The sequence below is a fragment of the Equus przewalskii genome, chromosome 22 (genome assembly GCF_037783145.1).
Source record: "Equus przewalskii isolate Varuska chromosome 22, EquPr2, whole genome shotgun sequence".
Classification (NCBI taxonomy): Eukaryota; Metazoa; Chordata; class Mammalia; order Perissodactyla; family Equidae; genus Equus; species Equus przewalskii.
Genome location: NC_091852.1, coordinates 25,460,776 through 25,485,434, shown reverse-complemented (window position 1 = coordinate 25,485,434; position 24,659 = coordinate 25,460,776). Strand labels below are relative to the sequence as shown.

The 24,659-nt window shown below is 43.9% G+C and overlaps 2 protein-coding genes across 3 annotated transcripts in view; one reads left to right on the top strand and one right to left on the bottom strand.

Moving 5' to 3' along the window:
- BRD10 (bromodomain containing 10) overlaps positions 1 to 15,784 on the top strand; it is a 106,626-nt gene extending 90,842 nt beyond the window's left edge. The window contains exons 9-10 of the transcript XR_011531467.1: positions 11,657 to 11,743; positions 12,635 to 15,784. The gene's annotated coding sequence lies outside the window, so the exon portion shown is untranslated. The remainder of the gene's footprint in view (positions 1 to 11,656; positions 11,744 to 12,634) is intronic.
- MLANA (melan-A) lies at positions 8,319 to 20,710 on the bottom strand. Of its 2 annotated transcripts, XM_070590054.1 has the most exons (6): positions 20,605 to 20,702; positions 19,039 to 19,140; positions 14,686 to 14,782; positions 13,093 to 13,161; positions 9,931 to 10,044; positions 8,319 to 8,620 (listed from the first exon to the last, which is right to left on the bottom strand). In XM_070590054.1, the coding sequence occupies exons 2-6, from the start codon at positions 19,113 to 19,115 to the stop codon at positions 8,552 to 8,554; spliced, it is 426 nt and encodes a 141-aa protein (XP_070446155.1). In that variant the 5' UTR covers positions 19,116 to 19,140; positions 20,605 to 20,702; the 3' UTR covers positions 8,319 to 8,551. The 2 variants fall into 2 exon arrangements, with proteins under 2 accessions (XP_070446155.1, XP_008505278.1); XM_008507056.2 differs by lacking the exon at positions 13,093 to 13,161 and having other exon boundaries at positions 20,605 to 20,710.
- Positions 20,711 to 24,659: the final 3,949 nt, after the last annotated feature.

Sequence of the window (24,659 nt, the reverse complement as noted above, 5' to 3'; positions counted from 1 at the left end):
TGCTCTAAGACAGGACCTTTACCAATCATGTCTATGCTGTGCTCTAGTCACTCTCCCCCTTTCCCTGTCAGTTTAGATTTCAGGGGAAAGTGGGTGATGTTTGGAGTGCATTACGTTGTACATAGGTGGTGCTCAATAAATAAATGTATTACATACTCAACTTTTAAAACAAAACAACCTGAAACTATTCATCTTTTGTCTGAAAAGAATTCTTTAAGCCACTTCCTGAAACTAATTTACTGAATTACCTATGGCCCAGCTTTAATCCCAGTGAAGGACCTAAACTAATTATTAACCACGAATTCTCTTCCAACTCCTAAATCCAAAATCCTAATATGACCTTCAAAGCTCTGTGTGATCTGGTGCACCGTTTAGAGTGAAGCTCCCCACCCCCGGCTCCTTAAAAGGCTCGTCAGTCTGTTTCAGCTTACGTCTCCAGCTTCATTTCAACCTTCTTTCCCCCTTGCTCAGTGTTGTCGTTTTCTTTGAGTTCTTAGAAAGTTCGAGGTACCTCAAGTTCTTCCCAGATGTTCTCTTTGACATGATGTTCCGTTACAGGTTCTCATTACATGTTACATAACTCCCTCTCCTTACTGTACCTCAGCTAGCATCATATTAAGTCACTGATAGATTAAGAAGGACATAGCACTTCTTCACAACTGTAATAAAATTATTTGTATACAATTACTTAATGCCTGTCATTCTTCTTAAAAAGAGACTCTTGTCAGTTGTCTTCATCATGGTCACCCCAGCAACTGGCACACAGTAGACATTTAATATGTATTTGTTGAATAAATGAGTGAGAAATCTAGGTAGATTCTTATATTATTTTAGATCTAGGTTACTTTTTTAAAACTAATAGGCCCACTTTTTAGTAGAAATTTGGCTACATTAATGGATTTATATAATCAAAAAGCCAAATTCTTTTTCCTTTGCCTCCAGTTTGGTAGGTCATGTGGATTTCTGGGATCTTGGCCGAAGAGTAAAAGTCAAATTCCTTGGTTCTTTGTGTTCAGTGTTATCATTAAGTATTCTTTAAAAGTTGTCTATAAAGGCATCATGTGAAGGAAGAAGAGTCACCAAAACACTACCTGAAAGTCTTCATGGTACTAGAAGGGTATGTTTCCACACTTAGTATAGAATTAAGCCATTTGGATGTCTGTATTCAGTATCATTTTAAATGCTAAGTTAAAACATGCTGAAATATCATACCTCCCTCTGATGTGTTAACTCTTCTCTTTCTTCCCATTTCCTATGATTTTTCCTGAAAAAAAATCGATTTTCCTTTGTGATTAGTAAAAAAAAAATTATACATATTATATATATAATATATATAAATATATATAAAATACTAAATGGTTATTTAGATTTCTGCTTCCATTCCAAGCCTCCAATTTTATTGATGAATTTAATAATTGACCTCAGTAGTTTTATGATTAAGGCAGTGATGGCTATAATATGTACACTAAGATAGTAAAAATGTTTACTTGATCCAGTATACCATTGACTTAGTGAATTTAGAAATCTTTAATGTTAAAACCTTGAGAAGGTGTCAAGTTTTGAAAGTCATCTAAGAAATTTGATGGAGAGTTTAGTTATCCAAAATTATACTGTACTATAAGATAGAGATTATACACAGTTTACCTTAAATCATTTTAGAAGTTGTTTTGCCATCACCTGAGCCCAAAGCCACCTTGTCGCTATAATGCTGTTGTCTGCCGCATTATTTTTACTCATTTATTCAACAAGCATTTACTATGCACACCATGGTGCTTGATGCTTTCTTGTTTAATAAAAAAGCTGAAAGCATGGCATAGTTCAGGTTCTTATAGTTTAGCTTGGAGACAAAAATCTGTGAGGAACTTCTATAGTTAAAAAGTAATATATGAAGTGCTACCGAATCAAAAGTATGTGTTTTTATGTATGTAATCTTCAATATAATTCTTAAAGTAATTATCAACGTAAATTCAAAACATAATTATCAACACGAATTCAAAGAGGTGTAAATTCATTCCATACATTTATTGAGAACCATGTAATGAGAAGATGTTTTAGGAACATCATATATGAGTGAGATCTCATCCCTGTCCTCAACACAAAAAACAATAAAAGAATATAATGATAGGTTAAAAGTAAATGTCAGAGGAATAAAGAACTCTAAGCATTTAGCAGGGAAATGCCAGAGGAGGTTTCATATAAGAGGCGGCATTTGTGCTGGGACTGGAAAGTATGTTTAGAACTGGGCCTGCAAAGACTCAGTCTTAGACAGGCACAAGGAAGTTGACAGTACTGTATTGTATATTTGAAAATTGTTAAGAGAGTAGATCTTGAAAAATTCTTATCACGAGAGAAAAAAAGTGTAACCGTGTGATGATGGATTTTAACTAATCTTAGTGTGGTGATCACTTTGCAATATATACATATATCAAATCATGTTGTACACCTGAAACAAATACAATGTTATATGTCAATTATATCTCAAGTCAAAAGAAAGAAAAGCACAGGAACGTATAGGGAACAGAGCAATGGAGTTTGAGTGGAATGTTATGGGTTAAGAGGACCAATGAGGAATGATTAAAAAGTAGTTTGGGGGGCCTGCCCAGTGGTGTAGTGGTTAAGTTCGTGTGCTCCGCTTCAACGGCCCAGGGTTCACTGGATTGGATCCTGGGGGCCATGCTGTGGTGGCATCCCACATAGAAGAACCAGAAGGACTTACAACTAGGATATACAACTATGTACCGGGGCATTGGGGAGAAGAAAAAAAGCATAATAAAAAAAGATTTATAAAAAAATAGTTTAGGTTGGGTGATAGAGGACTGAAAAATATTCTGAAAGTAATTGGGGAGCTACTGAAGGTTTTGAAGCAAAGGTAGTAATGTTCACGTGTAAGATCATTAAATGACCTTGCAGGATTGCTGTGAGGATTAGATGAGATGATTTATGTAAAACACACGGCCCAATGCCTGCCATATAGTAGATGTTTAATAAGTAGTAGCTACTGTCATTCACCCTACTAGAGACAGGGAGGCCAATTAGGAAGTTACTAGGAGGGTCAGGAAGGTGGTATGAAGACCTGCTATCTGGCAGTAATGGTAGCAACAGAGAGGTGACAAAAAGAGAAATTTAGATTGAGAAGGATAAAGGCTTTTTTTCCCCAGGGAAAGCTTTTATTTTGAATGCATAAAATTTAGAAATGTTTAAACAGGAAAGAATATGATGGATAAAGTTCCCCTAAATCTGAATTTAGTGCTAAACTAATAAAAATACTAATAGGCTTGGTTGGGGGTAGTGTTCAGTTTTCTTTGGGGTGGGGGTTCTTGTTTTATGTTGTTTTTAAACTAGAATTTATTGAGATAAATATTAAGTTTCACAGACTTCTAACAGTTCATAGCATGTACAAATGGTGTTTATTGATTTAAATGTCTGTCCCTGATCATACAAAATTCAGTTACAGCTTAATTCTAATAGTGGATCATTTAGTTCAATCTAAATTCAATACTTAATATGGATCTAATCCTAGATGGTCTAATGAAGTGGTCTAATATCCATAAGAATTTCATTAAAACCATCTAGATTCACAAAACATCATCTTAGGAATTTAATTCTATTAAACTTCAATCTGAGCAAAGGTAGCATCAATTAAGGAAAAACAGTTAAATTGGAAAGAAATTGATGTGGATGTTTAGGAATTGGCTACTGCAAACCTGAATCAAACCTGCAGGTGACCAGCACCAGAACCTTCACAGCTTATCCCTCCTCCTTCCTTGGGGACCTGATGATTCAGGGAGTCTGCTGATCCTCTTCGGCCTTTGCCCAAGGCTGCATGTGGGGACCATTTGGGAAAAGCTGGAATTTAAACTTCTTCAGCCAGTTTTGTCCATGTGATTATTTTCTTAGCTCAGTGAACTTTCTCTCAGCCAAGCTGCCAACCAACTTTCTTGAGCTTTTTTCTCATGGGAGACAATCCAGCTCTGATAAAAGAAAGTGCTTCTTTCCAGCTCTTTCTCCAGGCCATCTTCCTGTAGGAGCCATACTTCTGATGTCTATGGCTAATGTTTTCATACACTTCGGGAAGTTTTTTCTAGATTTCTAAGCAATAAATTCTCTCCTCGATTTTTTGCAAATTTGCATTACATGTTCTTGATGTAGTCCAGGCAGTATTTGAAGTTTTAGCTGAAGTTTTTGAATCTTGCTTTCAAACTGAATTTTCAAACTGCAAAGATGCTAGTTCAATTTGGAGACCATTCGTTTGAACTCTAAGTGATTTGTTGATTTAGTTTTCTTCACATTTTAAATAGTCGTCTTTGTCTCCTTCAAGCCTTTTTGAGGAAACATTTAACATCAGTGTATTTCCTCAAATTAACTTCTGACTGACAGTTTAGGGGTTCTCAATTTTCTGCTTGGCTCTTCGTCTGGGGCCAGCTAGGTGGCATAGTGGTTAAGTTCATGCGCTCTGCCTCAGCCGCCCAGGGTTCTTGGGTTCAGGTCCTGGGCACAGACCTGAACACCACTCATCAAGCCATGCTATGGCGGCGTCCAACATACAAAATAGAGGAAGACTGGCACAAATGTTAGCTCAGCAACAATCTTCCTCAAGCCCAAAAAAAAAAAATCTTTGTCTAATTTCAGGTTGCCATCATCCATGTAGTCTTCTCTAAAGAAGGCAAGCAAACTTATCATCTTTAGTGTGGTTTCAGAGATCAAGGCCTCTCATTCATTGTTTTCAAGTCATCAAGAATTTTTTTCTGTTCCTTCATTTCCCACACTTTTTCTTCCACCTCACAGCTTCTTGGGAATGCAGTTTTAGGCTTTCTTAAAAATGAGTGTTCTCATCCAAACCATCCATGATTTCCCTCTGAAGTTGTTCTGTGTTCTTCTGAGAGGCTTTTAAGATGTTTTGGCATTAGTCACTTGAGATTGAGGGATTTTGATGCATCTTCAAGTGACTATGTCTGTCCTTAAAGTCAAGCCATGAAATGAAAGTTTGGGGGGCAAGGGGTCCGGCCCGGTGGTACAGCAGTTAAGTGCTCACGTTCTGCTTCTCAGCAGCCTGGGGTTCGCCGGTTTGGATCCAGGGTGTGGACATGGCACCTCTTGGTAAAAGCCATGCTGTGGTAGGTGTCCCATGTATAAAGTAGAGGAAGATGGGCATGGACGTTAGCTCAGGGCCAGTGTTCCTCAGCAAAAAGAAGATTGGCAGTAGTTAGCTCAGGGCTAATCTTCCTCAAAAAAAAAAAAAAAAAGTTTGGGGGGTTCACTTCTATTCTTTTTGGAGGTCTACAGTATTCCCAAGTGACAAGTGGACCTGTCCAGATATTTGTAAGTGCTACCAAACTCAGTGTTTGTAACTTCAGAGGGCTGGAGGTAATTTGAGGGCTTTCTTGGTTTGTGTCATGTCTAATCTCACTGACTTTAATCCAGCCAGAAAAAAATCTTTCGGCTAGCTCTTTTTCCCTCCTTAAAGGATGTCTGCTCTTTACTGTAAATACAGTCAGAGAGGCCATATCAGAATCTCCTAGGGAAATTCACAGAGACTTGGGCCTTATCTCAAGCATCAGACAACACCATGTGAGGGCTGAGAGGAGAAAGGAAGACCAGGTTCTATAAAAGAGAGCTTGCTATCTTTGCTCTGCTCACTGCACAAATAGAAAGTGATATTTGTTCAGTACATCTGGACAAGTAGAAAACAATTGCAACCAGAGGAGACCAGCCCTCAGCTCTGATCACTCTAGTCCTGACCTGATCCTACAGGAAACCTCGGAAATCAAAGGGGTGCCATGCCATTACTCATTCTCTGCACACGAGTATGTCATGGCATAGTGGTGGGGCACACTGCAGTAGAAGACTCCTGTGCCCACGGCCCTTGGTGAGGCTTATTCTTCTGAGTTCAAGTTTCTTGGGCAGCAGGGAAGCCTGATCATGCCTGCAAAGGTCACAGGGATCTCCCTCCCCCGAAGGCTCCCCCCGGTTTGTGTTTGGTCCGTCCAGGTGGGCAAGGGCAGAGCACGGAAGGGCCTCAACAAAGGTATTAACTAACAGCCCTATATTTCAATATCAGATTTGGCAGTGTCTTAACAGTTAATGGGTTTTCTGTGGGGTCAATTTGTCCCCATTCAATCCAAGCATTCCTAGAAGAGGGAAACTCCTCCAGTGGTGACTCAGTGACTCAGTGACGCAGGCTCCTTCCGTCATGTGACGCTGCCATCTTCAGCTCATGGCTCCCAAGATTGTCCTGCAATTGGTGTCCAACTCAGGGCGTCATTTTCAAAAGTGTGGCTGCCTCAGTGAAGGGAGTAGGTTCTTTTGGCTGAATCTGAGACTTTCTGTTCCTTTAAACAATATCTCACTCTCCTAGTTTCTCTCTGGTAGACTCAGCCCAAGCCTCATCACCTGGGACGGTGCCTGGAGGGACTCTGTGAAGAGTCTTTTTCCATAGGGAAAGCAAGAACTCTCAGCAGATGACGGTCTGGAGATCTCACAGGTGTCCAGGGCTCAAGCCATAGGTTTTTTTATAAATGTGGAGAATTGAGGCTCAGACTAGGCCTTGCAACAAGGAGAGGAGCTGGCCAAATGCCTGATGAAGTTTGTTTAGAATTCATTTATTTGAAAAGGGGAAGGAGAGGGCTTATTTTAAGTGGTAAACTGGACAGAATCAGGAAGGATAGGGAGGTATTTTAGTATTTTGTTGAATGACATTTTTTTTCAATATGTGTAATAAGTCTCTTTATTCAGTGTTTTTTTCCCTTCAGTGCAATTTTGTCTTTTGTAGAAAATGATGCCCTTCTGCTACACTGATGTTTCCAATGACACAAGATGATTTTAGGTGGTTTACTGACTCAGCATTAAATAACACTGAGTCAAATAGTGAGAATGTCATTTCTTTCGCTTGCAAGCCTTTTAATTATATTAAAAGCTTTTCTCTGATTCTTGCCTATCTCCCTCTTTAGTAAAGAGAGCAAGTCTCATGTTGACAGCCTTCTGTGACCATCAGTATCTTCCTAGGTTTTAATAAATACAATTTGCTTTCATTATCTTCATTTTTATAGTTATCTTCCACTTATGGAAAATGACACTGATTTTCCATTTGGAGAGGGCGATGTAAATTTAAGCCAAAAAAACCTTTTTTTTTAAAGATTTTATTTCTTTTCCTTTTTCTCCCCAAAGCCCCCTGGTACATAGTTGCATATTCTTCATTGTGGGTCCTTCTGGTTGTGGCATGTGGGATGCTGCCTCAGCGTGGTTTGAGGAGCAGTGCCATGTCTGCGCCCAGGATTTGAACCAATGAAACACTGGGCCGCCTGCAGCAGAGCGCGCGAACTTAACCACTCGGCCATGGGGCCAGCCCCAAAACCAAAAAAATTTTTAAGTGAGCTGACTGAAAGAAAAATATTAGATAAACAGTAGTATAGGTGATATGTAGATGTCAACAACAAAAAGACTGTGATGTTGCTATGCAAATAACAACACCATTCCAGAATCTCTGATCCTTTGTAATTTCTTCTATATGTTCTTTTGAGTGGGATTTGGAACTAAATTACCATTGAAACATTTAAGGCAAGACATCAGCCAAACTACAGTAGCTTTTACTTATTTAAATCCTTATACCACCTTCTGGTTTAACAGAAAATTCTTGTCCTTAATTATGATAGCATTGAGCCTTGAAGTGAAATGTAATTAAAATTGCATTATATGTATTATGTAAGATACAAGATCTCGAGCCAGCCCTGATGGCCTAGTGGTTGAAGTTTGACGTACTCCACTTCAACAGCCCAGTTCAGTTCCCAGGCACGGAACCACACCACTTGTCTGTCAGTAGTCATGCTGTGACAGCAGCTAATGTAGAAGAGCCAGAAGAACTTACAACTATGTACTGAGGCTTTGCGGGGTGGGGGAAGGAAGAAAAAAAGAGGAAGACTGGCAATAGATGTTAGCTTAGGGCAAATCTTCCCCTGCAAAAAAAGATACAGGATCTCTGCAGTATATTATTGTAGTATCATGGGATTTTAGAACACAAAGAGACATACTGATGCTTTCCTCATCAGATGAATCTATTATTTGGTAGGTCAATCAACATTTGGTCTTAAACCTTTAAAGATATCCTTTGTGAGCAGTCCATAGCACAGACTCACCTGCAACAATTCTGTTAGAGTTCATGTTGGTCAAGGGGTTGCTTCTTCAAAAGTCATAATAGTAATTTGATAGTTACTAGCTAAATTTCAACAAAAAAGAAAGTGGTTGGTCCCAAACACCCACTTGAATTCTGTCCCTCGGAAAATAACACCATAGATTTATTAGCATTGCTACTGGCACAGATAATATCAGGCATTACAACCTTTATTAACAAAGTGTTTCTCATTTTAATACTTCTAGTCATTTCCTCACTTAATTAGTATTGCTAGTTGCCCTAAAGAATTTAACACTAAGCTTATTGTTAGAGACGATGTACACTGTTTCCATAGCATTCCAAAGCAGAACATTAGATGTCTGTATTAAATTCAAGCAAAAGTGTGAGGGAAATCATTACTGCATCTCTCAGGGGCCTTGCTGGCTCTCACGGCGAATAAGGTGGTGGTGACTGCGTTGCAGAAAGTTTCTCGTAGGCAGGTGGAGCATTGGGAACCTGTGAGAAAGAGAAAGGGAGAGTATGGGCTTGGCAACAGTGCATGTGTTTCTGGGAGAGGGATTAAGTCAAAATAGCATCATACTTATACTTTTGCTTGGGACTGAAACTTGTAAGTGCCCACATCTAATTTCCACCCAATGAGGTAATCATTGTTAAATTTCACAAGTGTGTATGTTGAAACATTGTTGGGGGGAAGAGCAGAGAAAAGTAGGGCTGAGGGGCTTCCCAAAAATCTCAAAAATTTATTTATACCTGAATTATCCTTGTCAGTAGAAGTTCCACACCCTAACTAATAAATCTTGAACTGCAGACACTAATATACATTGCATCTTTACAACACAGATCCTTGCAGTTGTGTCTAAAGGCCATGGCTACTATCAACAGAGCACAAATGTGTAAGGCCTTCATTTAACGCACACAACTCAAGGAGTATTTTCATTGTTTTCATGTTACAGGCGGGGAAACTGAAGCATGGGGAGGTTAAGTCACTTGTCCAAGGACACACAACTAGTAAGTCATGGAGCTGAGAATCAAACACAGTAATTTGGCTCCAGAGTCAGTGTTCTCAACCGTTATGATACACTGCATCTATACCAGCGCCATCCAATAGAAATACAGCGCACCACATATGCGATTTTACAATTCCTAGTCACTACATTAAAAAAATTAAAAGAAACAGGTAAAAATCTTAATAATATATTTTACTTAACCCCACATATCAAAATATTACCATTTCAACAAGTAATCAATATAAAAATCATTAATGAATTATTTATATTGTTTTCCTCATACTAAGTCTTTGAAATCTGGTGTGTATTACAGCACACCTTAATTTCAAACTACTATGTTTCCAGTGCTCAGTAGACATATGTGACTAGTGGCTACTGTATTGGACAGCAGAGCTCCACACAATTAATAATAGGTACTTTTTTCTCCCCCTTAGATATATCTACATTCAGGACAGAGGCAAATATACTAAAAACATAAGACAAAAGGATGACATATCCAGAACCAAGTTCTTTGGATCTTATTATATGTAGGGATCTCATCATTGACCCTGGGAAATCTGGGTATTAGAGGACACAATTTAAGAAAATCTCTGTGATTCCCTTGTTTTTTATCTTTATTTTTTATTATGGTAAAATATACATAACATAAAATTTACCATTTTAACCATTTTTAAGCATACAGTCCCGTAGCATTAAGTACATTTACAATGCCCTCGCTTTTCAAATGAAAATAATTTTGTACGTTTGAGTTAAAAGCAGCCATAAGTGAAAACACCAAGATGAAGGAACTCAACCTACCACAGGGTCACAACTGTTCTCCTGAAAAGGCAGTTTGCTGTCCTGGTGACCAAGCCCCTCACGTGGACATCTTCCTGTTAAGGTACTTTGAGTACTAACATAAATGCTTTTGTCCTGAAATATGAATTCATCAAGATCAGTGAGTGAGAAAAAATAATTGAGTACATTGAAGAAAAGAGAAGGAAGCCGAAGTTTTAAGAATGGGTTTTAATCTTAGTTCTACCACTTATTTGCTGTGTGTCCTCAGACTCGTCACTTAACCTCTCTGAATTCCCATTTTTGTGTCTGTACTATGAAGATAATACCACCTACCTCTCAGAGTTGTTCTGGGAATTAACTAAAACTCAAGCACCTGGTACAGTGCCTGAACCCAATAGTTAGTCAACAAATATTTTTTAAGGGAAGGAGAAAAAGTGAATCTAAAAAATGAACCTCAGAGAATGATTGCACGTGGAGTAGATCAGAGCTAGTGAGGCAGGAGCTGGTATCACAGTGAGGACAAGCGTATGAACAACTTGACAACAGGGGCACACTGTCTATTTCTGCCTTCTCCATAACGACAGCAAAATATCTTAAACACTGCGAATGTGTATGTTGTGATAAAAATGCTGTGGTGTAGCCCTGAGCTTCCAAGTCAGGTTGCAACAATGATGACAAGTCGGTCTAAGGTGAAGTGATGAACCCTGAGTTATTGGGGGGATGGGTGGGTAAAGTCTGGGTTTGGTGCTTTGCATAGGTTGAGGGGGTGATGCTCTCCATACCGGAATAGAATGATAACAGTCTGTACAAGACAGAGACACATCCCAAAGTGGGGACTGCAGAAGCGGTCCTCCCTAGTGAGGGGCAGTATTGCCTCACTGACATTGTTTAAAATTGCTGGCACATTGTGATCATAAAAAGCAGACTAACTTTGAGTCACTTTCATTACTGTTGTTAAATTCTCCACTGCAGTGGTTCTCAAACTTTAGCATCCATCAGCGTCACCTGGAGAGCTTGTTAAACACAGATTGCTGCACCCACACCCAGAAATTCTGACATAGTAGGTCTTAGGTGAGGCCCGTGAACTTGCATTTCTAACATGTTCCCAGGTGATGCTGCTGCTGCTGGTCCAGGGCTGCACCCAGAACCACTGCTCTACAGACAGGGCACCTCCGTATCGCCTGCACCTGGGGCGACTCAGCTATCCTCAGATGCTTAGAGGGACCAGGCAGGTGATGCAAGGGGGTCAGGTGGGACCAGGTGGGGGCCGTGGGAAAGGAGGGAGTGTACATCCCATCTAAGGGGACAACCACGGCATAGCCGCCCGTTTTTGCCAGATCTTTCAATATTTTAAAAAAGAAACTAGAAATCAAGATTTTTATGTAAAATGTTACTTTTAAATGTTGGTACCTAATTCAGTTTTTTTAAATACAGGCCCAAACATATCTGTGAGCCAAATCCAGCCAGTGGGGCGTTAGCAGCATGCTTTCTGTGGTACTGGCTGAGAGGGGCTGGAACGGGGAGGCTGTGCAGGGGTCCAGCAGCTCTTCGGGCTTGTCTGTCTGATGGTGGCTAATCATTGGTTGGAGGAGACGGGCATCAAGGCAGGTTACCCAGGGAGAAGAAGTGTTTGGAACATCAATTGGACGAGGCCAGACATGGATTGGGCTGATACCTACACAGTCTGCAGGCTGTAAAGTAGTTTTCCTAAACTCTAGTCTGAAATTATTATTGACTCTACCCCCAGGAAGGATATATGCACAAGGACCCTAATGTTGACTGAGGACCCAGGGTGGTTCTGCTCCCCGCCCCAACTCCCAGCGATATACCTCAGGTAAGGTGTTTAACGTGTTCTCTCCATTTACGTCAATTATCTCTTTTATTCTTGTTCTATTTTATAAATCTCACACCTGCCATAGGATAGGAGCATGACCCACTCACTCAGTTCACTGCCAGTTCTCGGTATTTGCATTCAAACTTCAGTGTGCACATTGAAATGTAGGTTCCTCGGTCCCACCACCAGAGATGGTCCCAGAGTCTGCATTTTAGCAAGACCCCGGGTGATTCAAGTGTGTTGAGAAACACAACACCGTGAGACATGAGTGTAAACTGAGCTGTTGGCAGGGCCTCGAAATTCTCCAAGAATCAAAAGTATTATGTCCTAAACTTCCAAGTGAAAGAGTAAAATTGGTAAATACAAAAACCAACATCCAGTCCAGTACAGATCATTTTCCTGCAAAAACATGTTGCTGCAAAAAGCAGTCTTTCCATTCAAAAGGTGTTCTTCAGGTCTAAGGGGAATTGTTAGCCAGGGAGAAATTTTAGGAGATGTTAATTCCAAGCAATGTTGCTACCATTCTGTGGTCAATGGAAGTGGGAAAGTAGACATTTCAAAGCATAATGAAGGATACTGAGGGTGGAGTAACGCTGGTACCTGGAGCTTGCATTTACTGTCATTTATGTTCTTCTGCTTTAAAATGAAAATAGAATCACCAAAGAGCGACAAGGAGGTAATTATGTAAATAAATGCAGTACTTCATACACTATTTTACATAATTTTGCCTAAATTTCTTAGACTGCTGATCTCCAACCTGGCTTTTCAGGAGACCTGAAAGTCTCAAAATAAGATTTTAATATTAATTTAAAAAACAAATGACAGAGAGCATTTTTAGACTTGTGGGGAACCAGGGAATTTAAACACAGTTCTATTTCATAAAAATTCCAGGAACTGCAAGTCACTGATCTAGAGCTAGAGGAATGGAGGCACGCTGGGTCGAACTTGAACTTCACCAAGCAAAATGTTCACAGTGTCTGAGCCCACGACCTTCAGACTCTGTTATTCTTCAACTGAATGAGGTGTTGAAGCAGAAAGGAAAAAAAAATCATTCTTTTTGTCCAGTGGCATCAAGCTGGTAATTGTGGACTGTTAGGAAATGGATACCAACATTCTGAGTTTGTATAGCTTTTACTCCTTGAACGACTAAACCATTGTGTTCTTTACATACAAAAATAGAATGAAATAGAAACATAGAAGGAAATATACATTAAATAAAAACTGATATACATCATGTTATATCACATTATATAGGTGTAGAATAGAGCAAATGAAGCTCAGAGAAGTTAAAATTTAAGGTCACCAAGCAAGTCAGCAGCAGACAATGAGACCAAATCCCGATGACATACGATTGGGTGACTGCCGTGTGCCAGGCACCGTGCTCGAGGTACAAAGAAGAGTGAGAAATATTCTCTGTCCTAGTTCAGAAATGGAGGAGAGAGAAGGGGTGGAAGAGGCAAAAAGTAAATAACCAATTACAAGGCAATGTCTTAACCCTCCCCCCCCCCCCCCCCCCCCCGTGCTAGAGGTACAAATGGAATTCTGTGACAGAGCAAAGCCCCTCCCCGACTAACCTGCTGTGGACGGCCACAGAGAGGCGTCGTCTGAGCAGGAGTTCCATCCCTACCTCCTACCCCAAGGCTTTCCTATGGTACTTGGTTTGGAGGCTCATTCAGACTCAGCAACTTCTCCTCCTGCCCACTAGATGTCAGCACACTGGAGGGCTGCTACTCGGTGTGGGTAGGCGTGGAGGCGGGGGTGGTGTCAGCCCCCAAACTCACCCTGTCTTTCACGGTTTATGTTTGGGACACTCTGGCAAGATGAGCATTAGCGAAAGGGACTCTAGGGACTGCCCAAGCTTTCTGGCAAGGAGGAGAAGAATTTGAAACTGCATCTCTCCCCTTCTGCTTCTCCTCCTCAGACGGCCAAGCTCTAGCCCCCCAGCCACACCAACCCTCCCCTCCATCACAGAAACTTTTCTTCTAAATGAAGTGCTTGCTGAATGAGGAATGGAACTTTCTAACATCTTTTGTAAAGATAATTTTTTTTTTCCATTATGTGTCAACCTCGGAAGCTTTCAGATTTGTAATAACAAGAAAAAGGGAGGAGGGAGAGAAAGAATTGCAACTCTCCTTTTATTCCATCCCTCACTATGGAAAATGCCTTTGGATGCTTAAGTGCTAAAGTGCTACCTGGCTTTGAAAGGAGGTTTCTGAAACCTGTAGTTTTTATAGTTTAGAGACTCGGTGTTTCCCATTCATGGAAGATCCTGCTGCCAGAAGACTGGACTGCATCATTGTGTCAGCTGCCTGCTCGTATGGGTAAAGAAGAAAAAATTCTACTAAAACCATATTGGTCATCTAAGGAGGATGGAGCCTGTTAAAAACCCGGTGGTCCTTCGTGTTACTGAGGTGTGGATGGTTTCCTCATTGCACTGATGGCTGGAGGGGTCGTTGGTATGGTGGTGGGTTGCTTGGTATAACAGAGTTAGAAGATCTTGGAATTCCTAGGCAAACTGGGAGGAAGTGGAGGCAGGATGAGAGCAACAGGCTCCGAAGTGGAGTCACAGGACCAGTGAGAACCCCCAGAAGGATTGGGAAGCCCTGGAGTGTCTAATATGCTGCTGTTTGCTGTGCAAGAGGACCACAAACCCTTCCCCTGTGTTCCACAAACTATCTGTGCTCAGCTACACACAACAGCCAGGCACTCAAGTATGCTGTGAGTAGAAGCAAAGAGATGGCCACGTTCCTGATTGGGGGTCATGCCTGGGCAGAGGCAAAGGAAGAGTTGCAAGAAGTACAATGTGGAGAAAGACTCATCAGAAGCAGAAGTCAGAGCTAGAGGTGATCATGAGAATGTTACCCACTCCCTGGAAATTCAGAGAAAGAAGGGGGAAGGGGTCCTGGATCTGGAGGGATCCCAGTAGTGGGAATTATACCAACCTTCAAGCTTTTGTATCCACTTCGTCTTCTACAATACCAACAGCCAATGAGCAGTAAAATTCCCAGGATCACTATCAGGATGCCAATCCCGGCAGCCCTGGTCCAAGAGATAGACAAACCCACAGTGGTACAGAAACCTTGCTCCAGATTGTGATGACACATACATCAATCTTCTTCTCTCTTCACAGGGGCTTTGCCAGCCCAGAGCAGCACCTCCCAGGCCCCAAGTAGTTTCCCACCCCACACCACACCAGGCACCCACCAGGCCTCCAGCGCCTGTATCCAGGGACAGGATCTTCTCTAGGATCCTCCCAGGTGTGTGCCCACAGGAACAGCGCTAACTGGCATGGCCCAAGCACCCAAGTTCCAGGTGCAAGAGGTACAGTAGCAACTGACCCTCATGTGGACAATATATTTATTGAGACTGAATTATCTTTTCTTTTCATCAGGGCTAGTTTACAACATTTTCCCCAACTATCAGCCCACAAAAAGGAAATGGAAATTAATATCGACAATGTCTACCATAAGGTGGGTGCCATACTAAGCATTCTATACACATTAGCTTATTTACTTCTCACAAGAGCCCTGTAAGGTAGGCACCATTTGTCATCTCCATTTCACAGATGAGGACATAAATGCAGAGGTTAAGGGCCTTGCTGATGGCATATATGGAGATAGCACAAGATGGAGCTAGGGTTTCAACTTGAATCTCTCTCAGTTGTGTTTGTACCCTCTCTACCCAAAACTGCCCCCCTCACTGTTTACCCATGCCCTCTCTCCATTCCCGCCCTGACTAGTATTCTCATGTTCCTAGTCTCAGCATCACCCCTCCCGGTATGAAGGCAAGCCATCTTGGCTTCTCTCATAGGCAGCCCTGTGGTGGTAATCAGCAGTGTGCTTACCTGTGTCTTCCAGAAAAAGAGCTCCCAGAGGAGTTTTTTGGGTTTTGGTTTCTTTGTGTTTTAATTTGTTTCCTCAATGCCTAGAAAGGGTCAGGCACATGGGTGTTTCAGGAAATATTTCTTGAAGATGGATGGATGAATAAATGGACAGTTGGATGGATAGCCAAACAAATAAATTACAGGTGATTACAAATTCACATCCTCTCCCCTATAATACCAGTCTGTCTGCAAAATGAATGAGCCATTTAATGTCTTCCTTAAAATAACTGTTTACAACTATCTGGATTTGTGGCATAATGTTAGTCCTAATATCATCATTTTTTTTTTTTTTTTGCATCTGCAATTGGAACTGAAGACCTGAAATACCATCTTTAAAGATTCATTCCGTTGGTCTAATAGCTTACTTCTCTATTACTTTAACCTCTTGTGGGTCAGTGACACTCTAGTGAGAATGAGGGGATCAGCAACTTTCCACAGAGCAGTTTTGGATTAGGGATGGAGAGAAGGTAATGAAGAGAAGGAGACAGCATGGCAACTGGCCACCAAGGGCTCAGAGCTGACTAAAGGGGTGGAAGGAGGACTTGTGGGATTTAGAGTTCTCTGAAACTAAAACTATCGCACGGGCTTGCCAGAGCTCAGCCCAGCTGGTAGGACATGTGTCCCATGTTTATGCTTAGCTAGGCAAGCTCCTATCTGGCCTCCGCTTGCTCCAGGAATCCCATGCAGGGTCACCAAGGACCAAACCAGATGGAACAGTACTGGCTGCTTTTTCTGGTCTCACCTGAGTGTACTGACTGCTTTTTCTGGTCTCATCTGAGTGGCCTGGAAGAGTCATCTCAGAACAGAGCTGGGGGTAGAGCCGTGGGGATGCTGAGACGAGTGGCCTGACCACCCCAGTCTGCATGACTGCCAAGTCAGAGAGGCTAGCTGACCTCTGGAGTCAAGCACTCAGGAAAGATTTAGTAAGCACCTCTTGGCAGGCCAGGCATGGATTACTCAAAGAGACAGCATGGAGGCTCGGCTCTGGCCAGAAATGTCTGAGCTGAACCTAGAGCAAAGCTGTGGCATCACTTACTGAGAAGTGTCTGCTCCTCAGCAGCAGGATGCAATCTGGGCATCTAAGCCAGCCTCCCCGGCCCTGTGTCCAGTGGCCCGTGGGAAGCGTTAGTTACCACAAAGGCCTTAGAAATGGGGTCAGGGGCTGTACTTTCCCTGCATAATATTGTCAATTTGCTAACACCTGCCTGATTTTCCATATCACAGCACGATCAAAGTGGAGAGTGCTGTCTTTTTTTCTGTGACTTGCTAATGAAAGGCTCTGCAGAGCTGGGTGGTTTATAAGAGATTGAGAAGCTACAGGTGAGGCAAGGTCTAACCGAGGCTTCTCCTTGAGAGACCTTTGCCCAGTACCACCTACTGGACCACTTCCATCTCAAGGCTGCTGAGGCATTAAGCCTATCCGGTCCATCTCCAAATGGGGTAGAGAGAACTGTGGGATGACCTAATAATGCAGGCCAACACCCACCCACCTCCTAGATCATGAAGCCAAGACCAGCAGAGATTCATCAGCGTCACCGCCACCTTAGCAGCTACTCTACCATTCACTGAGCCCTGATTCGTGTCAAGCACCCCCCTTTTAGGCTTTTATTCCATCCTCACGACAATCCTCTGAGGTACATATGATGTTCATTTTACATCATCTGACATCCCCAAGACTTTACGCTGGTATAATGCCTAAGGTTGCACAACTGGTAGGTGGCAGAACCAGCATTCACAGCAACTGTTCCAAAATACCCAGCAAGTGAGTGCTAGAATTTGGGCTGGACCCAGGTCTCCCATCTCCCAGGTCAGTGCTTTTCCTGCGGTACCACCTCTTCCTGAAATGAAGCTGGCACGAGGAGCATTCAGTGCGTTCTCATGACTGAAGGCAGCTGATTCAACTCCCAGCATGCCTGCATCTAATTTTGCCCACCAGGTCTGTGGTCATCCCCTTGGACATGTTGACACAGACAGAGCTCTGTTCCAGCTCTTTAGGAACAGTCACGTTTCACTCACACACACCAAGTGACTAACTGAGAGCAGAAAACACCAGGATATGCCAGATGAACCCACGACCCAGCCAGGCGGGGCTCCTCAGAGGGTCACCAAATACCTCCTGCAACAGTCACCTGAGGTGCACATTAAAGTGCAAATCCAGGGTCGCCACCCCTAGACCTACCAAATCAGCCTCTTGGGTCGCTGGTCTGGGAACCTGCATTTTCACAAGCTCCATGGGCGACTTATGCCTTCTCAACTGAGAGAACCCCTCTCTGCTGAGGTTTCCCAGAGATAGTGTCTACTGAGTCATCATACAGAACTGAAACAATATCCTCCCTAATACCATGTGAAATGTACCCCCCAAAGAGTATGTGTTTGCTCTTGGACGTTTTTTCAGATGATCTCCCCACCCGCAACCCCAATGACCATGTGGGGACATTAGAGAATCTCACTATGGTCTTCTGAGGAGATGCTCACATCCTGAATTCTCCCTTGGGGCCTCGGATGCATTCTACATCTTGCTGGCTCCTGCCAGTTCACTCTAGTAAAGCTATTTCAATGGTTCTTTCCAAAGAGAGCGCGGGTTTGCAGGAAGTTCTGAGCAGACGACTTAAGAGATGGTCCAGATAAACTCCTGGTTCCTTGTTTGTGCTGTTGGAGTCTCCACTCAGAGGGTGGAGCCCTCGCTGCCACCACCGCACCCTTGCCCCCTCTAGTACGTGCACAGCGTGTCCCTGCAGCCTGTGTTCCCATTATAGCACTTGCTGAAGTTATTCTCGAGCCTAACTCTCCCAGGAGATTGTAAGATTTTCTCTAAGACAAAAATAGTGCCTTGGGCTGGTTATGCAATGCTTAGCACTTAGAAATGCTTACTTGTATAAATACTTATTTTTAATTAATTCATAGCACCAAGCACCTTTCCTTAGGATGAAGTTATGATGCAAAGGTTATGGCCACCGCTTTGGCCCTGGAGTCAGTCTGCAGGTGAGTTGCACACACCTGCCCTTCGTCGTCACTTGCTGTTTGGCAAATTGCCTTTGTTCCGTCTGCAAACCACCTCCAGGAGCCTGAGTGGCATGGACAGAGCAAGGTTTGAGGAAAGAGGCACCTTGCTCCCAGACAGATGTTTTTCAGCCTGGGAACCTACAGCGAAGGCCTAATAGCCAAGAATCCAGACAAAAACAGCAAGATTCAACTTCTTCCTATTCCTATCTCCTTGACCATTTGGCCTCAGAGGAGCTTAAGTGACCACTTACAGGACCAGAGGGTCTCCTCACCACATTGCCATGGTTTTTACTCCCTGGAGAAAGGAACACTAGAGAGATTTACGGACAGGCACATGCTGGTGGAAGTCAGCAGGCTGTGTCAGCAAAGGGCAAACTGGAAACCCCGCTGGGTGCGGTTTTGAACTTACTCTTCAGCTGTGATGTGGGAGCGGCCGTGCCCCATCTTGGGGTAACCATAGGTGAAGTAAGCTTCTTCTCTTGGCATCTTGTGGGGTCAGGCCACAGGACACCTAACAGCAGGGGCACACAGGCATCATTTAATGCATCTGGAGCATCCTTGCTCATCATCTCATAAAGACCCACAAAGACGTTCCCACTAGGTGACCATTAACGACAGCCGGGACCCTCTGCTTTCTCTCTGTGAGAGGATTTATACTTGCTTCTTTCACTGATATAAAGTAGAAATTGCTCAGGTTTCTAACCCCTTCCACCAACTGAAAATTAAGTTCACAGAAGAAACTACAAACAAAAGCAAAAAATTTCCAAATTCAGTTGTTATTTGGGGGGAAAATGTTCTTCATTTGCTTTCAATTTGACTCTATACCATAAACTTGTAGAGAAACAAAGGAAAAGCACTTTAGTCATTCCTTACTTTTGCTGGCCCAGGACTGTGCTTAATAAAAGAAGAGAAGTTATTTTCCCCCAAAGGTATAATTTTATATCAATCTTTGGACAAATAGAAGGTTATGTGTGTGTGGCCGAGCATAGCATCCTCCAAGCCGACTTTCCAGCAAGGGAAACTGCCCCATAGAGATGTCTGGGCTTCTCCACGTTCACTCCACCCAAAATACGCCGAGGAAGCCCATGACCTGACTTGGCCTAACAATTTGTTTTCCCTCCCACCAAAATCAATTTCTACCTCTTCCTTGTTCAAGTCCATGACTAGGGTTTAAAAATATTTTTTATATATTTTTAAATTATTGTACAAAATTTTAAACTATAAAATAAACAAAAAGCTCTTGAACCACAGTGGTCATGATTAACGTGTGCTTGTTCAAAACCAACAATGGTTTCTTTTCTCTCCTTGCTACTGTGTATTTTTCTTCCCTCTTATTGTTCTCATCAATTTCAAAGGTCTGATCCCCATAGAGTTATATTAATGAGCCTCTTTAAAACAGCAGGAGAGAAGAGGGAGAGCAGAGTGGGGAATTCACCGCCCAAACCCTTCCACTGGGGCATTTCATGTGTAATTTGCTCTTCCCAGTTGTAAAAAAGAAATTACAGTTGAACTCACTGATCATCTCAGGTGAGTAACGTAGGGGTGAACCCTGTGTTCAAAATTACAGACACAAAAGTCAATTAATTCTGTGTTCAGTTGTTTTTGTAAATCTATACCTCCAGCTTAGAGCCGTGGCAAATGATGTAGAGACAGTAAATGCACCTCATCTCACCCCAGCCAAGAGAAGCGGTCCTTCAAGTGACAGGAGGATGCTTCTGCTTCCAATCAGGCTGTAGCCCGAATAACTGCTTTTCCTAGTTCCCGGCTTTGCGCGTTGGCAGGGTAGAGAGAGGATCTAGGAAGAGACTTTGTGAACCCTCAGAAGATGGAGAACAACAAACACTGAGGAGAAAATCTGCTGAGAGCCAAGCGTCAGGGAGGCAACGACGGAGGGTGATGGAGTCCACCAGAATCTCCCACATGCCGTTCTGAAAGAACAGGACCACAACCACGAGTGAGAAGACAATGATCCTACCTTCCTGGATGGGATCCTCTCCGTCTGCTGGCTGGCCCTGTGTGTGAAGATTGCTTCTCTGGCTCTTAATCTTTTCTTCCCCCTGGTCTCGAGTCCCATGTTAGTCACGAGTTTGGATTTCTGACGGGGTCGTCTGCGATTGCTTAATTGGCATGAAAGAAACTGACTTCATTCCTCCTCTCAAAAAGTCATGGCTCGCTGTGGCCTCTGTTTTCCCCAATCCCAGGATTTCATCCTAGGGAAGTCATTTATTTTAAATGCTAGTCTCTCCTCCTTAGGGTTGCCAGACCAAATACAGGATACCCAGTTACATTTGAATTTCAGATGAACAAGGAATAATCTTTTACTACAACTGTGTCCCATGCAATATTTTTTAGTATAAACATGCCCCACTTATTGCATGGGACATATTTTTACTAAACAAATATTTTGTTGTTTATCTGAGATTCAAATGTAACTGGGTCCTCTACCCCCTCCTCATCTCCCCCCCCCCCCAGGGGGTTGAAGAGCCTTTGGGCTCAGACCTGGAGAGCATGTAGTCCCTCCCCGTCCTGATCAAGAAGAGAAAACAGAAGATCCCTAAAACTTCCTAAGCTGAGCCCCCTGATTTCTTTGTGATGCCTTCTGGGATAACCGTCCCCTGGGAAGAGTGGGTTTCATGCATCTGCAAGGGGCAGACAAAATTTCCTCTTTGAAGGTACATATGACCTACCTAGAGTGTAATGGAAACCATGGCCGATTTGACCTGACATCACAGACCCTGAGAGTCAAATGTGTATAGTCCAAAAGGATTTCAGTAGGATGGAACGGTACCTTTGCTCACCAGCTCTCTGTAACCTCATGGACAAATAAAACACCCCCTCGAATGGAGGGATGTGAGAGTTCTCAGACTGAATGACCACTAAGGTCCCCTTCCCCATAGCATCCGAGGGCCCCGCTCTGTCCAGTTCCCATTTTGGACTGTCCGGTGTGACGGCATTATCAACCTCCTGGATACTGGATAACCATCACTGCAGATGGCAAGGGAGAAACAACACACAGAGAGGGGGGTGGTCATTATTAGGCGAGACAGGGGAAGCCTTTCTGAAAAGGAAGAATAATGTAAACTGAGACCTAAATGACAAGAAGGAGTCAGCCATATGGAGATGGAGGAAGAGCATTTCAGACAGAACAACCAGTGCAAAAGCCCTGAGGCAGAGTAATAGAACATGACTTAGTCTGGATTCCAGAACTGAGGCAGATTCAGGAGATTTTGTACAAAAATCAGGAAGGATACAAGTCCTTGGTATTGATAGATTTGGGGAGAGCAGCTAACCACAGGGTATATCCAGTAGCTCCCAGAAAGGCCTAGTGGTGGTGCTAGTCCAGGAAGAAGGATGCAGTTCTGAGATGAGAAGCTGAGGTTTGAGCTAAACTGGACACTACAACTAACCTGAGCTCCTGGATGATTGGTGGCAAGACCAGAGAGGAGGGAGATACTGACCTGCAACTCAGGGCAAGGGGGAGCTCCCAGGTCATGCTTCAGTCCCCTAGTGATATGAGCTAATTCAAGGGCCTTGAGTGTGTGTGGGCATTATTCCAGGGTGGAGACTTCAAGATAGCTGGCATCACCCCGTCTCCCCTGAAGGGGCTACAGGACCAGCCCCAGCATGCTGGGGACACCATGACCTGTCTGGGGACATATTCTCCAGCTCATCTGCTTTTCGGAGCTCAGCAAGCGAGGCCTGATCAGATCTTACAAGGGGATCTCTTTAGGTCTTTGAGTGGTTTGCAGCTTCAGAGGTGCGCAGCCCTGTCAGGGTGAAGTGCCCAGGATGAGCTGGGGTGGCTTCTTCAAATAAGGGTTCCCAGGGAAGCTCAGCCTGAAAATCCTACCACATTCTGTTTCCTCGAGCGTCCCCAGAAGTTCCCTTTGTCTGGGCTCCTAGTCACTGTCCTTGGACTAGCCTAGGCCTCAGATGCCACCCCAGGGCCAGCCCAGGCCAGGCCCTACCTGCCCTCACCCTCCACACTTCCTGGTGACTTTCTCCCTGGCAGCACAGCCCCCCTACACCTCACCGAGGCTGAAGGCAGCGGCTCTGGAGTCCAAACTGCCTGCACTCCGTCTCTTCAATCTGTGTGACCTTGGGCAAATCATAAACCTCTTGGAGCCTCATTGCATGCATCTAAAAAGTAGGGCTAATAATAGTATTTACTTCCTAGGTTAGTCGTGAGAGTTCGAGGAGAGAATGCGAACCGCAAGCTTGGCACAGTATGTGGCACAGACTAAGTCTACAACAACAGTGTGAGCTGTCACTACGAGGCTGCCGCACCCATCACCCCTTTGGCCCCCCCCCAAACCTGCCTAGAGTTTGGAGGTGCTGCTGCGACCTCTGCCCCAGCTCCGGCGTGAGAGCTTGCGCCACGTTACACCTCGCGGCGCTGACTGGCTCTCTGCTGCCACCTGGTGGGCCTTGGACCCCTTGCACGGCAGGCGCACCTGATGGAGGGGCTGGGGACTGACTGCAGAGATGCCCCTTTGATCTTTTCAAAACCCTCCAGCTCACAGTGCCGGGGGCTAGAATCGTCCTTACTCATCCTCCTTGGGGCTTAGAACCTTTTTTAGTGCTCCCCACAAGACTGAGCTTTCGGTCTCTCACACAGACCCCAAAAGAAAATGCTAGAATGTTGTAAAATGCCTTGCTGTAGATGAGGGTTGATGCTGCTGCCCTTTTGTAGGAGATTCTGAACAGAGCTGGCTTTTCAGAAGGCAGAGAAGGAAGGTAGATGTCTCTACAGTGATTGAGGCAGACTATGGATGACACTTCCTCCCTACACCCTGTAGGGTCCTGGACCCAGATGCAATGGCCTTAAATCCCAGCTCTCATTATTACCTGTGTGACCTTGGGTGAGTTACTTAACCTCTCTGAGCTTTAGCAGCCTCATTTACAAAATGGGAATAAATAATAATTACAAACTTGCTGTGAGAAGTAAATGAGGTTAAATGTGTAAAATCGTCCGGTGCCGTGCCTGGCAAGTTGCTGAAGACTGAGAAAAGCTGAGACTTCTGGGAACCTCCTGTGAATGTTAAAGAGCCCTGAGCGGCAAAGCCTAGGAACTCACGCTCAGCTGTGGCCCGATGGCTGCTAAGTGCTAATCAGCTAACAAGTCATTGCCTGTGGAGTAAAGGGGTATTGGGTGGAGAAGTTCTGAAGGTGGAGGGGCAGTGTCGGTAGAGACGGGAACAGAGTGAAGATATGTCTAGTGAGGGCCTGAGGGGGAACCCCTAGCCGGCTGGGGCCGCTGGAGGACAACGGAGCCCCCTCCTGCCTCAGACACCCAAGAGCAAGAGTCGGCCTCTGATGCCTCAGGCTGGACTCTCAGGAGGGAGTTGGGAGGACTCTTCAGTTTCCCCTCCATCAGGAAAGTTGGTCCAGGAGAACCAGCCTCAGCCCCGACACAGGCAGCGGCTGGCTCAAGGTGAGAACAATGGCCAGTTCCCAAGGCTGTTCAGGGCAGCAGAGAACATCACCGATAAATCAGAAGTGGGATTTCATAATCCCATGGCCACTTCTGACCAGTCACTATCAAGAAGGATGGGATTGCAGGACTGAATTAGAATGACCTTTGGGGTGGAAAGATATTGAGGGATCCACCTCAGTGTCTTCTGTGATGTCAGATAATGCTAGAGACACCCCAGATTCCTGCCCAGGGTACAGCAGGGATATTGGTCCTACTTGGGGGCAGGAGGCACAGGAGAGATTTCTCAGGAAGATGAGCTGCATTTGAGTCTGGAAAGGTAAGCAGGGGTTCACCAGGCATGGGGGGGGGCATTCCATGCAGAGGATGAGTAAATGTTCACCAGTCACAACTTGGGGTGAGGGTGGGAAGGTGACATCCAGGTGGAGGGAGGGCTCAGAGGCGCAGAACAGCCGGCAGGTTTGGGGAACTGCAAGTGATTCTATATGGCTGGAGCTCAAAGTACCAGAAAGCGTACCTGAGGCCCAGGTCCTGAATCTCAGAGCACCTGGAGCATTATGCTGAGGCTTTTGGACTGACTTTGCAGGCTGTATTGA